Source organism: Nomia melanderi, chromosome 5, assembly GCF_051020985.1.
Source record: "Nomia melanderi isolate GNS246 chromosome 5, iyNomMela1, whole genome shotgun sequence".
Classification (NCBI taxonomy): domain Eukaryota; kingdom Metazoa; phylum Arthropoda; class Insecta; order Hymenoptera; family Halictidae; genus Nomia; species Nomia melanderi.
The window spans coordinates 9,401,004-9,415,454 of record NC_135003.1 but is presented as its reverse complement, the minus strand read 5'-3'; the positions used below and the strand labels follow the sequence as shown (position 1 = coordinate 9,415,454).

The 14,451-nt window shown below is 38.9% G+C and overlaps 1 protein-coding gene across 15 annotated transcripts in view; it reads right to left on the bottom strand.

The window, feature by feature from the left end:
- LOC116430874 (uncharacterized) overlaps positions 1-14,451 on the bottom strand; it is a 375,145-nt gene that overhangs the window by 359,245 nt on the left and 1,449 nt on the right. For all 15 annotated transcript variants that reach the window (XR_012998703.1, XR_012998704.1, XM_076368027.1 and 12 more), the window contains one exon: positions 12,801-13,163. Coding sequence is in view for 13 of the 15 variants with exons in the window: in XM_076368027.1 (XP_076224142.1) it covers positions 12,801-12,841 (41 nt within the window). In the remaining 2 variants the exon portion in view is untranslated. The remainder of the gene's footprint in view (positions 1-12,800; positions 13,164-14,451) is intronic.

The window sequence follows — 14,451 nt, the reverse complement described above, 5'->3', positions numbered from 1 at the left end:
GTTACCACCCACCAGCGACGCCGGACCGTTGTCTATGCAAAACCACTGTCCCCTGGTAATCGATCTTCGAGAATGTCACCGATGCCCCGTCGTGAACGATTAAACCCGAGCCGGCTCCTTTCCACGTCGTATATTTCATCGTCGCCGTTTGAAAGAAAGGACGCGACACCTCCTCGCCCCGGTCAAACGATTGCGACACCAGAAAAGGAGAAGGATAAGGACGCCGCCAGCTCATTCTTGAACTCCTTCCATTCATCCGCGGAATGTCGCAATCGGCGACGTACGTTCATTCATAAAAATGCGAATCGAGGAGCCACAGATGAGGCAATACGCTGGCCGCCACGAGGAAAAAAAATCAGGAATCAAGGATTCCGTGTGCACGTTACGGTGAGTGTGTATGTGTTCAGAGCCGTGTATCAGTTTGATTGTGTTAGCGATACGAGTTGATTCATAAATGTGAATTGAATGCAAGTGAATATTGATGAGAGGTCTTCTTGGGAACTAAGTTCTGAATACAATAGATCTTTAGTTATTGAAAGGAGTTGAAGAACCAAGCTAGGGTTATAACCTTATTTACTTCTATTGATCATCTTCTAATCACCTTAACTCTTTGTTCTTCCTTTACATATATTCATTAATTTCTAATAAAGTAATAATCAAATTATCGATGATATCAAATAGAAATAGTATACGGATTAATCGATAAAACTATTTGATTTCAATATTTCTTGTTCCTTATTTGCAAGAGAAAGATTCAAAAACTCTTTTCCACTTCTTATTATTAATATTTAAGTATTTTGATTTCTTTACTATCAAAGGGAAGATTCGCTTCGGTCTAACCTATGTTAAACAAGACGCGTTTCACTTAACACCATTCAGTAAAAGTGTATCTTCAACTCCAGTACAAAAATTCAGTGATTCGTAGATACGCGACACAGGTGTCAACAGTATTAAAACGGAACACCTCAATAAAGCTCCGCAATTTGACTGGTTACGCAAGTTCCGTGCACAGTTCATGGTTCTGCGATTCCTGGCTCAGCTCGACTCGGCTCGGCTCGACTCGGCTCGGCTCGGCTCAGCTCAGCTCGGTATTTGCATTTTCGCGACGGCACGGGAAGTTTAAATAGCCGCGATGCTATTGTTCCTCGTGGCGGGTTTAGACGCGGATGAACTTATCCGCTGCTCTTTTCACCTTTTCTCGGCTGCCGCAAAGCCGCGGGCTCATCGCGGGTCGAATCAAAGGTCAGTGCACACGGCTGCCACTGTTTAGTCGATAATACTCAGGCGATCACGAATAGGGTCGCGCGCGAAATTCCGCATAAGGGTGCACGTTCTCACCGCGAACCACGGATATCTCGAGGTCCCCGGCTTCTTCTGCCCGGAGAACGCTCCGGTTTCGGACTTCCGCTTCTCCTCGATTACGCCGACCGTCGTGCGGGCTCTCACAAACCTCTCCACTTTCTTTCTTATCGTATAAAGTGTTACAAAGATAGTTTCAACATTCACAAAGCTTAAATTTAGGCGTAGTTTATACATCTCATCGTAATTAGCCCTTACGTTAGCAGTCGAAACCTTTATGTTCGTTCGCGCCTTAATATTGAAATACTATTACGTAGATTTTGTACTTCCAAAGCGCAAATCGACGCGAGAGTATTAAGCAAATTGAGATTCGAAGGAATTTTGTCAAATTTTCGCAAGAACATAACAAATTGCGTAAGGGATTTAAAAATACTAGAAATATGGAAAATATGTGCAACATGAAAATGATAGCAACAATAAGAACAGTAATTCGTAATAAATAAACAGTTTCCTATTAAACAAGATAATTGTTGCGCATCAACCATGATTTATAAAAACAATTACCCCGTAATTATAAGATTACAAAAGGCTCTCCGGAAACTATCAAGAGTCAATTTAAATCCCCCATCTCTCGAACATGGAACCCTTTTTTCTGAATTCTCAATTACCGCTCTCGTAGTTCGAACGTATCGACATCGATCAGAACGATCGCGGCCCAAATCGAACACGATCCCCGTCGTTAATTACCGACGTATAACGATACGTCGTAAAAAAAGAGAGAAAAGAAAAAGAAAAAAAAAATTATCGCCGTGTCTATGGGGTCTAACGATCTCCCCTGCGGAGGTAATTAATCTAACGATACGAATCTCGCGTTTTTTTATCGTCCAAACAAACGCTAATTAGAAGCGATATATTATCCCAGCTAGCTTATCAGCGGAAGAACTTGAATAATTCAAGGCATGATTACCGTCAAGGTGAGCCGGTCGTAAGGTCATCCTTCGGCGCCTGCAGCCTCTCGCAATTAAATTTATCCCGGCGAGAGGAACTGGCTATGCCGGGCGAAAAGCGTTTCCAGCCGCGGAATTTGTTTGTTGTGCCTGCCCCGTCGCTGGAACAGGCAGCTACGTCGTGGAAAGAAGCGTGAAACTTTCGCTTCCAGGCTACCAGTTCGAAGAATGATTTATACCGTCTATAGTTTAGAAATATACAGCAGATCGACGTGAATTGGGTCGTCTTCTCTTCGACAGTAAAGAAATAAGAATGCTTGCCCCTCTGTACTCGAAAGTATTTCGCTTCGAGTATTCAGCATTTTCCCGATGAAATATATACGAAATCTTTGGAAAGTAACTTAACGAGCAATTATACGTGAATTAAGGAATAAAGTTACTTTATTTGAATATTTCACATGCATTATACAAAGCTTAATATTAACCCGCCAGCAATATGGACCATTAATCAAAAATCTCATTTCTTCATGACTTCATCACGATGTTTTGCTTTTATTAGAGAATAATATGAAAATTTGACTGAAGTGTCATTTGTATATTAAATTGGGGATTGTAATAAGTATGTTCAGATTTTTACGAAATTTATAACAATGAAAAACCAAGTCTGAGCATAACAGCTCTATATTACCAGTGAAAGATTCAATGTCATAGTTTACAATTTTTCTGTATCAAGTTAAATTGATGATAAAAAATGTAAAAGGATTTTGAAATGTTTCTTTCGCGAATAAGGAACAGGAAATAATAAATGTTATTTGCGATATGACAAATGTGTGCCGGATTTTGATTTCGATCCAATTCACCCTGTGTTCCGATTCACCTCGATCTACCCTACATCCTTAAGCAGAAGTCTATTCATCCACCGACGTAATATTAGAATGTCATTACATTCTACGTCTACAGTTTAATGGGTCAATTCGCTGTCGTAAACTTCGTGAATATTTCATGGCGTCTATTTGCCATAGAACATTCCTCGAACTATCCACCAACAGTTATTCATTTCGTGCGTATGCCTGTTTGCCAATAACTCGTTCACAATTGATAATTATAGTAGTTTAGTGCTCTGTCCTAATTTCTGAATAAAAGTTCGAGGTTTTAGTGCGTAGTAAACGGGATTTACATTTAGCATAATGTTTGTGTACCTTGGTTACAGTGCGTGAAATCGGATTGAAGTTTCTAATCACGTCGTTTTAAAAGTTCTATGCTAAATTATGCTTACGCGAGTGACAAGTTGGACAGAGTTTAGTAATTCACGATTGACTGCTGCTGACAGATATGATAGACAATTTAAACGAAGCTTCACGGTTTAGTGCACATAATTCTTCTGTGCGTCGTTTAGAACGTTTTATAATAAACAAAATGCGTTGCCAAGTAGCAGTGTACTTTGTCAATATATCTAATCACTTGGCTGTGGCTTCGAACATTTTTGTACTGATTGACTTCTCGTTTGCAACGAGACTATTCATCATGCTTGATCATCTACGAATCATTTTTGCGAAATGAATAAGTATTCGAAGTATTTTTATCGACTCAGATTCTCTTATTTAAATCCCTCTTACATTCTTATATTTATACGTATTCCTATATTCGTTAAATTTTATAAAATTCAATGATAATTGTCTGAACCTTTCATTTTCGTTTCACATCTAATAGTCATTTTTTTCGTTTAATTTGTCTAGTGTTTATATATATAAGTTTTTATAAGTATTTAAATGTAAGTTTCCTGAGATACCAACATCTAGATAAATTTGTTAAACGTATAACGACAGAATTTTGTATTTCTAGGTGAACACGAAATCGCCGCAACCGCTGCACAGCTTTTGCTATTTTTACTCGGTGCACATGCACGGACTTCTATCCTCCGTGGTATACCCGCAGGTTTGCGAAGCTCGCGAACACTCGAATGAATTTGGACGGAAAATAGTTCCAACTAATTATTCTACTCCATTTCTACAACACTCATGTTCTTACTTCAATCCGTGAAAAGATCTTTAGTAACTTTCCAAGTTTAATGAATGCTTACCTCCTGAAAATATCTTTCCCTTTCTAGTTTTACAACTCTAAAAAGGTAATTGGTGTCTCTTCAAACTGATGATATAAAATGATATAAAATTCATGCGCCAGATGAGGATGAAATTAAACGCAATTACTAAAAACGTGATACGCTAAAACCTCGATTAACCGAGTTGCTATTTTTTACGACCTAGATCGTACAAAATCTTAGTCATTATTAAACATTATTTAACAATTCAAACTTTTAAGTTTTCCCTCAAGATACATGTTAATAAGTTTTGCAAAGACGCTTCAAAAAATTGATTTTACAATCTTCATTTATCTCCTTTTATAACCCAACTGTTAGTCGCCCAATTAAATTGGATAGTCGAGGCTTTACTATAGATTCAATCGCAGATTGTTCCAAGAGAGTGATGCAAATGATCGGACACGAATATCGAATAAGATAGGTTCGATTGCTCTCAGTATGAATTTTGCCGCGAAGAAAGAACCGCGGATCGATCGTTGATAGCCCCAGGAACGAAATTCTAAAGTTAGATCGTCTCTGCATAATTTCAGTTCGACGTGTGTTCGCAGAGCCCGCGGGACTTTGCTAACCGAAGAAGAAATTCCGCTGATGTAACAACCGAGCGCCTGAATATCTCGCATTCCGAGCCGCATAAATTTCGAGAAATATTTAAAAGCCCGCTGTTTCAGAGCACTTCGTTCTGCCTTTGTTTCATTCCCACTGTATGCTACGTGTCCTCCGATCCGCGAATTCCATGCGATCGTGCGGAAACCAGTGCATCGATACCAGAAATCGAAGCTTCTAATTTTTTTATCGGAGAACACAGGAAGAATCGAGGAGACGTATGTAGGCTATCGGTTTTTTGTGACCCAGTGAACACATGAAAACCTGATGTAGGTCATAAACCGTTTGCGACAGAAAAAAATGGTTTTACGAAGGCTTTGGGAAGAAAAATGAGAAGAGATAACAAAGATTGTGAAAAGGAACTATGACATAGGGGAGGATGATTAATTAAAGATATAAATATGCATTAATGGATTGAATAATATTTTAATATTCGAATTGGTGACCATCTAAGCAGTGATTTTATAACCACGATTTTGCAAATGATCATTGGTCGAGTTTCTTCCTAGCTTCACCTTTTCGTGTTCCTCTTTTTCTCATTACCAACCAACCAAAAGCAAGAACATAATAACGCTACTAAACAAAACTCTTGTACTTTATTTCACTACGAACTACTTCCGAATAGTCAAATATTAACTGATAAAGAGTAATTATAAAATCTAGCTTTGCATGTATGAATCATTCAAGCAATTGAAAATTCACAGTTTCCAGCTTTGCCCTACTTGCAACAAAGATTCTGTATCGGTATTGTCTATTCCCTCTCAAACTCCTACACTTTTCAAAGGGCTAAGAGAAATTCTTCTGGCGGATTCGTATCGCGCGCGACCCAAATATCTAGCACGAGAGTACAGGTGCCGAAGTAAGTCCGCGCGTATCAAAGGATCGAACTCTAAGCAGCCTGCTCCTCGGCGTGATATCAGAAACACGAATGTGCCGGAGTAATCGCGAGGGGAGTGCATCGTATTGCCGGGTACAAAAAAGTTTCGACTGTGGCCCAGAAACCCGGTTGGAATTTAGTGCTTCTATGGACCGAGGCTTCTTGCCCAGCTCCCGAGGACTTCTAATTGACGCTAGGCCAAAGAAACGGCCCGGATTCATCAGTCGGAATTTCACCTGTCCCCTGTTACGTACGAGCACAATGAGATTCCGGAGGAGGTAATACCGTCGATCGCTTTGTTTCGTTACCTTTTCCCACGGTGTTTAACATTCAACCTCCGAACGCGCTGTTTCTCTTCGCTGAAATTCGGGCCTTTGTTCTCGTTGCACTTGCCTGCTAACATATTTGCTGGTTTGCAGGGAAAATTATACTTTGATTGCGAGTCCAGTCCCGTAGGAGGGATCAACCGTGTTGTTTGTTCACTTGAAAGTGCAGGTACAACCACAATGAGCGGTGAAATACCGAATACTGTAGCTTACAGCGAACACGAACCGGATAACCATTCATGTTTGAACGAAAGCAAAGGTGCTTTGATACCATTAGCTTCAATTCAGAGTGCATACTGATCATTCGCAGTTTTAGTTGTTTGAATCAAAATCATCTGTTGTTCTGCATGATGAAGTGAGGCAGTTCTCAGGTTCTTCGCCTTTCATCGAGCATTAATAATTACGTGTGTACCCCTGTCAGAGCCTGATCTTTGAAGACTAGTCTATATAGAGGTGATCCATCTATTCTCGGCTTATCTTATTCCATCCGTTACGGCAGGCTGGTGAACCTGAGTGCAACGGAACCAGATTACGATCCTTCCTTATTTTTCTCACCGCGATGCCATACACTCTTTTCCATGGTGTTCGCTATCTCCTTACGGTTTTTTCTTCTCCCTCGCGATTCTTTTTTTTTCTTGTCTCTCCGCTCCTCAAGCCGGAATCTCCGGAAACGAGAGAGGATTTCGCTTGATCGAGTTACACGCTTCTCTCGTGCGACGGATATAATTGCGAATGAGATTGCAACCTCCTTCCCCCCGACCCGTGGCAGTAAATCCTATTCAACGCTTTCACGTTGCTCGCCGCTTCGCGCATTTTCGCGGGATGGACGGATGCCGAGAAGCAAAAAGGAAGCGGGCTCGATCCAATAACGTCGCGTTCGTTAATTATAATGGCAGCCCGACAGACCGTCCGCCCTGTAATTGTCCGTTACTTTCTATTAAAGAAGAAAAGAAATTGGTAAATTTTTTATTCCGCGTAACAATAGCAATAGCATTCATTCGCCGTGCTAATTCGAAGCTCGAGTACTACGGATAACTTTCTTCAATGCAAGGCATAAAATGAAATCGTTCGTTTCAAAGCTGTTTTAACTGAATCGTAATATTTAACAGAATTTGTAACTGATTATTCAGATATGGCTTGCACGTTCTTTGTTTAACGAACTGTACCACGCGTAATTCAAAGAATGTTGTGGTTTTCAAGCGAGATAACTTCTATCTAAGCGAACAATCTGGTGGATGATTATAATAAGGAAAAATGGAAACTGAAATGCAATTAAAGATCGAAACACGATTCCACCGATGGAAGACGAAGAAACCGCGCGTTCTCATTTCTTTGAATTAAACATCCCGAATCGTTGAATTAACAAAGCGATTATTTTTAATTGCAGGTGTCTGGGAAACCAGCTGGAATCGTGTTTGCTTACGTAACAGGAAAGAACGATGGTCAAACGGCGCGCGGAAGATAAGTCGAACGCGTTCCTCGGATTCAACGAAAACTTTTCATTATTTTTTTCACGTGTAATTACGGATGCGGCCATTCACTCATTCCTTGGGGCGCGTGTTTTTCTTTTTCTTTCCCTGGCGATGTTCCCGTAACTGTATTGCATGCTGCACGACGCACTTCCTGTGGGTGAATTCCTTAACGAACTAGTTTTCAGCCGAGTTTGCATTTCACGCGAATCGCGCGCGCGGGTTTCGAGCGAGAAACGCGTGGAATCGCTCGCGCTAGTTAGCATTTTGACCGAACACGGGCTTAATTTCGAGTACCGTTAGCAGCATAGAGAGTCCCGACCGACAGGTTTTTGTCGGATCTAATTCGTGACTGCGCCGGTTAAACGGAACCGACCATTCGAGCTTGTTAATTTGCGCGGTCAGGGATGCTCGAGATGAAATTGATATAAATATTAGATGATGACGGTAATATCCCGATGTTACGAAGCAAAAACTGAAGAGCGGCGAAGGAAAAAGCATCCAGGAATATATTATTAATCAATGATTTATATCAAGAGAAAATTGTGAAAAACAACAACGTCTGCAATGATTCAGGCAACAATATGAAATGCTATTTTACAGTTGAATTCAACGAAGACTACTAATACTCAATGAGATAACGTCCTATATTTTTTTATATATGATTATTGCTCACAATGCACATTTCAATCTTTAACTTGCCCTCGAGCCACTCTTCCAAGATTAATTTATTATGAGTTAGCACTTGTCAGTGACCTTGAGTAATGGACCATTCAACGCGCCATCGAATCTTTTTTGAATGAGTGATCAGCATCAGTAATTGCGGCTTCGTCATTTGAATATTAAAACCCCGAGAACGCAGAGTCAACTTCTTAATATCTCTGATACTTTCTTTTCACGTCCCAGAAATGTCTGACTACTTTCATGTTCCATCTCAATATGAAGATGGCCTTGAAACGACAATACCGTCTTTCGTTCATCTCCAAAAAAATAGAAGCATGAAGCAGGACAATATCCCTTTGAAAGCTGAATGATCTCCTCGGAGCGACCTTGACACGAGAAACATTAAAACACATTATTCCCTTCGGACACAAAGAAGACTTTCAAACGATTTGAAATTAATCTTCTATTCGTTTCGAAGAAACGAGAGGGACATAGATTTCTATTGTGACACGAAAATAGCTTCGAAACTTTCTTAACATCTGGTGCCAGCCGATTTTATATTTTACCCACGATGCCCAGAGCCTTCACTATACGAAGAATACAATTACACAATATTACATGAAGTTATTTAACGCATTTCGTCTAAAATTAAACGTTAATATCTATAATAGAAAATTAAACAAAATTAGTACAGTTGAAACCTACGAAGATTTTATGTGTGGTCAACTTACTACGTTACATATTTAATTATACAATTATTGTAAAATTATAACTACCCCTAAGTTTTCCTTTTCTAATGCTAGGAAAAACGCATAACAATAGACAATTAGAATACCTACATACTCGTATAATTGCATCAATTAAAACCGGCATAAAACTGTACCAAATAATGTTTATAAATTTCAATACAATTAACATCCCGTAAATTCATTATCAAAGAAGCAAACCGCTATATACATCAGTCACCATGAAATTCAAACCTTCGCCATCTTCAACCCTTCCAGATCGAGCATCTCGAGTTATAAAACACTTCCTGAAACGCGTTCACTCGCGGATTAACGGCAGAACACCCTGCACGTTTAACATAATCCCGTTCGAGCGTACGACGATCCAATTTGTCAGGGAACGGGAGAACCGGGATTCCGTCGAAATCGGATGATAAGTATTATAAGAAAGTTTCGGTTCGATTCGGATCCTTTTCCCGACACACATCGGAACGGACACGACCCTTCGCTCTAATGAAAATTAATTAGGGAAGCGGAGTCGCAGCAGGTGTTATGATAATTCGTTTAAATTAGCTCAGGTAAACATTACCATGTAAAGTTATGCAGAGGGGCTAAACGTAATCACCTTCGCCGCGTCCATCCAAAGCGTTATTTACGGAGATGCAATTATGTTACACAGATCCGCGGCCGGCGTTGCCCGGTGTTATTTTAATTTACGAAGCGAGGACGCATTCGAATATTTGCTACGAATTATAAGCGGCATCTCGATATTACAGGGAGAACGAGCGTGATCCGCGCGTCCGTGCACGCATCGACACTGGTCAATATTAATCCCACGCTGTCAGGTGATCGAGCAACATCGAAGGGAATTTCCTATTTCATGTTGCAGTGTGTTCGATATTCCTTAATTGAATTGCCGTATAATATATTTCTCGTGTGATTCTTTTACGATGCTTCACAGTTATCCCCATATTTATCGTGCACGCGTTCGTCGTTAGCGAGGCGGCATGCGCTGATTGCAATTTGATTTTTGCGTCCCGGATTCACCGGCGAACGGTTTCTCGGGGAAAGATAATTTCAAACAACACAAGACACTGCAGTATATTTCGAATTTTATACGAAAAATTTGTGTACCAATATTACAAGCTGATATACGATTAAATCGAACCGGAAAACTATAATATCGCTGAAGAAATAAAAGTTGCGAAGGGTCTCGGAGATCGCGGTAGAGTTAAGCGCGTTACTCAATTTGTTTAAGCTTCCTCCGAAGCCAGATATGCAAATCAGACGTTTACGAGATTATAGGGAATTAGATGTAAAGAATGGTTGCGCGAGTCCGGTAATCCCTTCCTCGATAATCGTCCATTATTAACCGTGTACGGTTCTACTTAATAATTCTAGTCCATTAAAAGTACTTTTTAGGGGACTAATTGTAACAAAATTATCGCCAGTGAATTCGTTGTACGAATCATTCATGCTCTTCGGCATGGTCACGGCAATTTCAGCAAAAGGAAATTATCGAAAAAATTTTAGTAATCGAAAATGCAGAAACCGGTTAATAATTTCCGTTGCGATTTTGTCAAGTCCCTAGTATCTTGCGTATAGGAGATAATAAACCATCGTGGGCTATAAAATCATCGTTACACGCGAATTCATCTCCAATAAACTGTCGAAAACAGTTTCGGACGCAACACTGTGCAACGAATTACTAAATTCTTGCCAATATTGCTGTACGAAGAAATTTGTTGCGGGATTATTTGCAACCGAGCGGTAACTAAAACAATGGAACAATGGAACAATAGAGTAATGCGAGTGTAACGAGGAGCAGTGTTACAGAACGAGTTCCAGTGCGAATAAACGGGCCCGCATGCCTGCGATTTCCGTTGTCGAAATGATAGAAAAAAGGTAGAGGTGTGTGAGGAAAATCCGAAAATATCGAAGCGACTATTTTTTCGGATTCGAAACGAGTCCTCGAAAAATATCGGTTTTTTGAGAATTCCAGATTCCTAAATTGTCTAATATTATAAAGAATAGAATATAGAGCACGAATAATAATCAAATAATACTTTATTATGTTTTATCCCATTCAGAATATTATTTCTTTATATTATTAGACTATTAGTAACTATTTTATTTAAACTTGAAAACGAAGTGTTTTTTCAGGAACCCGACGTGTTCGTCAGGTGCTGAATATTTTCAGGTTCTCGCACACCTCTAAAGAAAAATGACCGGAACTACGGTTCCCGTAGCATGAAAAAAGAACGCGTGAGGGGCAACCTTATTTGTCGCGAGACTCTTTATCCCATCTTCTTCGCCGATGATACCCTGTTCGTGGAAACCTGGGACGTCGGTGTGTTTGAGATGTCGTTAGTCGAGAGGATAGACCGACCAGACCCCAAAATGGGGAAATACACCTGTGCCTTTTTGATTTCGTATTTGTCGGAAGATCTCTTTGAAATAAGCACGTCATGCAGAAATCTTCAAATAAATAGCAATTTGTTCGAGCAGTAAAAGTTACTCCGAAACACCATTTTTCTAAATGGCTTGGAATCTAAAACCATGAACACGTTGACTATTATGTGTTATTCAAATTCAAGTAACATAACTTTTTATATAACTTTGGGAATTAATTGTCACGGTGATTCTCTCAATTACGTAACCAAGACTTTCCAATTTCTGTTTCATTAAGTAAATTGCTTTAACTTTTTGAGATTTCGATGGGCACTGATTCGATAATCGCGTTTCAACAACAGTATGTTGCTTCACGGTTTAAACATAATTGCTTTGATTTATTTTTTTTTGTTTTTGATGGTAGAAACAACGAATTGATCGAGCAACGCTCACTCTGTTCTCAGTTTTGGGAGTTTTCCCATGTTCTTTTGTCGACGTTCCTATAATTGAGTTAGGTATTTTTGCGAGCATTTCTGACGAGAACTTTACGAGATCAGTCCCGGGACGTTTATCAGATCCAGTTTAAATAACGAGCTTTCAAATCCAACAAGTATTTAACGAGTCTGACCAACGAGCAGTTAATAGGTCTCTAATATGCTCACAGATACTACGATTTATGTTTTTCTTAAATATTCACATAAATGTTTATTAGAATCATAGCTGGAGAATAATTTCTGTGGTGTATACATAACTTATGCTTATGTAACTCTCGCCAATCGGTGCCTGGGTTTGTTTGGACCCGGACATAAAACAACTAAAGCATATTATTAACTTACTTCAGCTGATTTAACTAATTAATAGTTTCTGATATTTATCGTTCCTATATGGGATATATCCAATATTTTCTTCGTTAATAGTACATACAAATACAATAATAGCGGTGATTATGCACAAAACAAATATGTCTCTTAAGCTAAAATACGTTTGTTCCTGTATATTAATGAAGCAAAAATTAAAATTAAATAATATCAATATTATAATAACTAAACGGTACATCTTTACGTCTTTATGAGAAATCTGGAAGTGCAAAATTGTACAAAATGCACGCAATTTAAAAATATATATGAAACATCCAAAGTACAGTGTTGCTTAAGATATTTATCAGAAGAATACTTTTTCTATTGTAATTAAATTGTTCAATTGTATTCTGAAAAATTTTAATTCTCATAAAAACTCAGAATAGAAGCAGTCTATTAATTCTAATATTAATACTACTTACAACTATTATTATCTATCCTTAATCTGAATTTCCGTGGAGAATCAGAATAGAAGCAATCTACTAATTATAATAGTAATACTAATAATTATTATTATCATTGATAAAGAAAAGAAGGACACTTACCTTTTCGTTGGCTTCCAGCGCCGCTTCAAAACTCCCAGCATGAGTAAACCGATGTAAACGAGGCCCAGGTACCAACGGGCTTCCGACTCCCAGGAGCGTATCAACCACCACCACCACCACCAAAACCAATCACCACACAACAACCACCGGTCAACCTCGTCGATCTTTCCGAAAGACCTTTCTTGTCACCCGAGTCACACCATGATCGTCCACTGTTCGGTGTTATTTTCCGCCAGATTTATTTGTTGCTCCACCCCCAGGGCTGACACTCGATCGATCGATCGATCGGCACTCGCGACTTCCTTCCGAAAGGATCGATGACCACCTCCGACTGCCTCGCACCCGTTAGCGCGAGAGGATTCGCTGTTTCGTGAAAACAAATCGAAAGTTTAAAAAAAAACAGAATGCGAGCACTATTTGTGGTACAGTTAAATAGCTTCGAATCACACACCGAGCTCGAGGAAAGGTATTTAAAGTATCAATTGAATCAATCATTTGCAATCACAATCTACGACTTTAAAGCTTATTCAAAACTTATCGTATTATTAACTATTATATTATTAATAGTACCTCTACGACAAATTTAAACTTTACTCGAAACTTATTTATCAGAGAAATGTCGAAAATTAAACAAAATCTGAAATTTCTCTTTATGAAATTGTAGTTTCGTTAATAGATTCATTCGTTAAATGTTTTCTTGTCTTTCTTAGAAGAACTATTAGAAATTAACACATTTATTTATTACTTGTTTGAAAGTTTGATTCTTCTTTGATCAAATTTTAATACGATTAATAGGTGAATCGAAAGATTCACGTGAACGTGTACTACTATTTGCGTTACGTTATCAATAAGTGAACACGTTTCTCAGGGACTAACGATAAGAAAAGTTTCATGCTCGAGGAGAATCTCAATCGCTCCTCTGATCCGTTAACGCATAATAAGGTCTTCGCGCATCAATACGGGTGAACGTCCTGCGATGCTATTCCACTTGGAAAAGAAAGACACGAGATGCGTCAATAGTAGTGTCACGTTCTCTTCGAGCATAGATATAAAAAAAAGAAGAGGAGAAGAAGGAAAAACATTAAGAGCAATCGGAGTGAGTCAGCTACGCTTTTCATTGTGCTGTTATCAGTGAACAATCACGGACTCGACGCAATGGGAATCAAATGCAGTTTCTGACCGATGCATACTCGAGTGAGCAGACTTAATTAACCGGAAAATTATGACCTCGGCACGAGACTTTGAAGCTCATTGTAAATCTTATTGTATCTTTCCGGGGAAACTGAAAACAATTACTTAATAATTGTTAATAATCCCTTTACCGATGAAATGCTTGTATGCAGAAATGTGGTCTTTAGTAATTGCATCACAAATTGAATTGAAAAAAGATAATGATACAACGTGCTAAATGGAATTGTTTATTAGTGTTCCTGTTGAATTGTTATTAATTTGATTTTTAAGTAACCAACGCAGTTTCAATACAGTTATCTATGTATAAAATAATGATGTCGTTGATTATCTATCTATCACTGGCGTTGTGACTATTCTCGGTAATTATTGTACTCTGAAATATAATGCATACGTCAGTTGATAAAGCTCGAAATAAACCTCTAACCAGTAATTGATCGTTAACAATTTATCCAAGAACAAG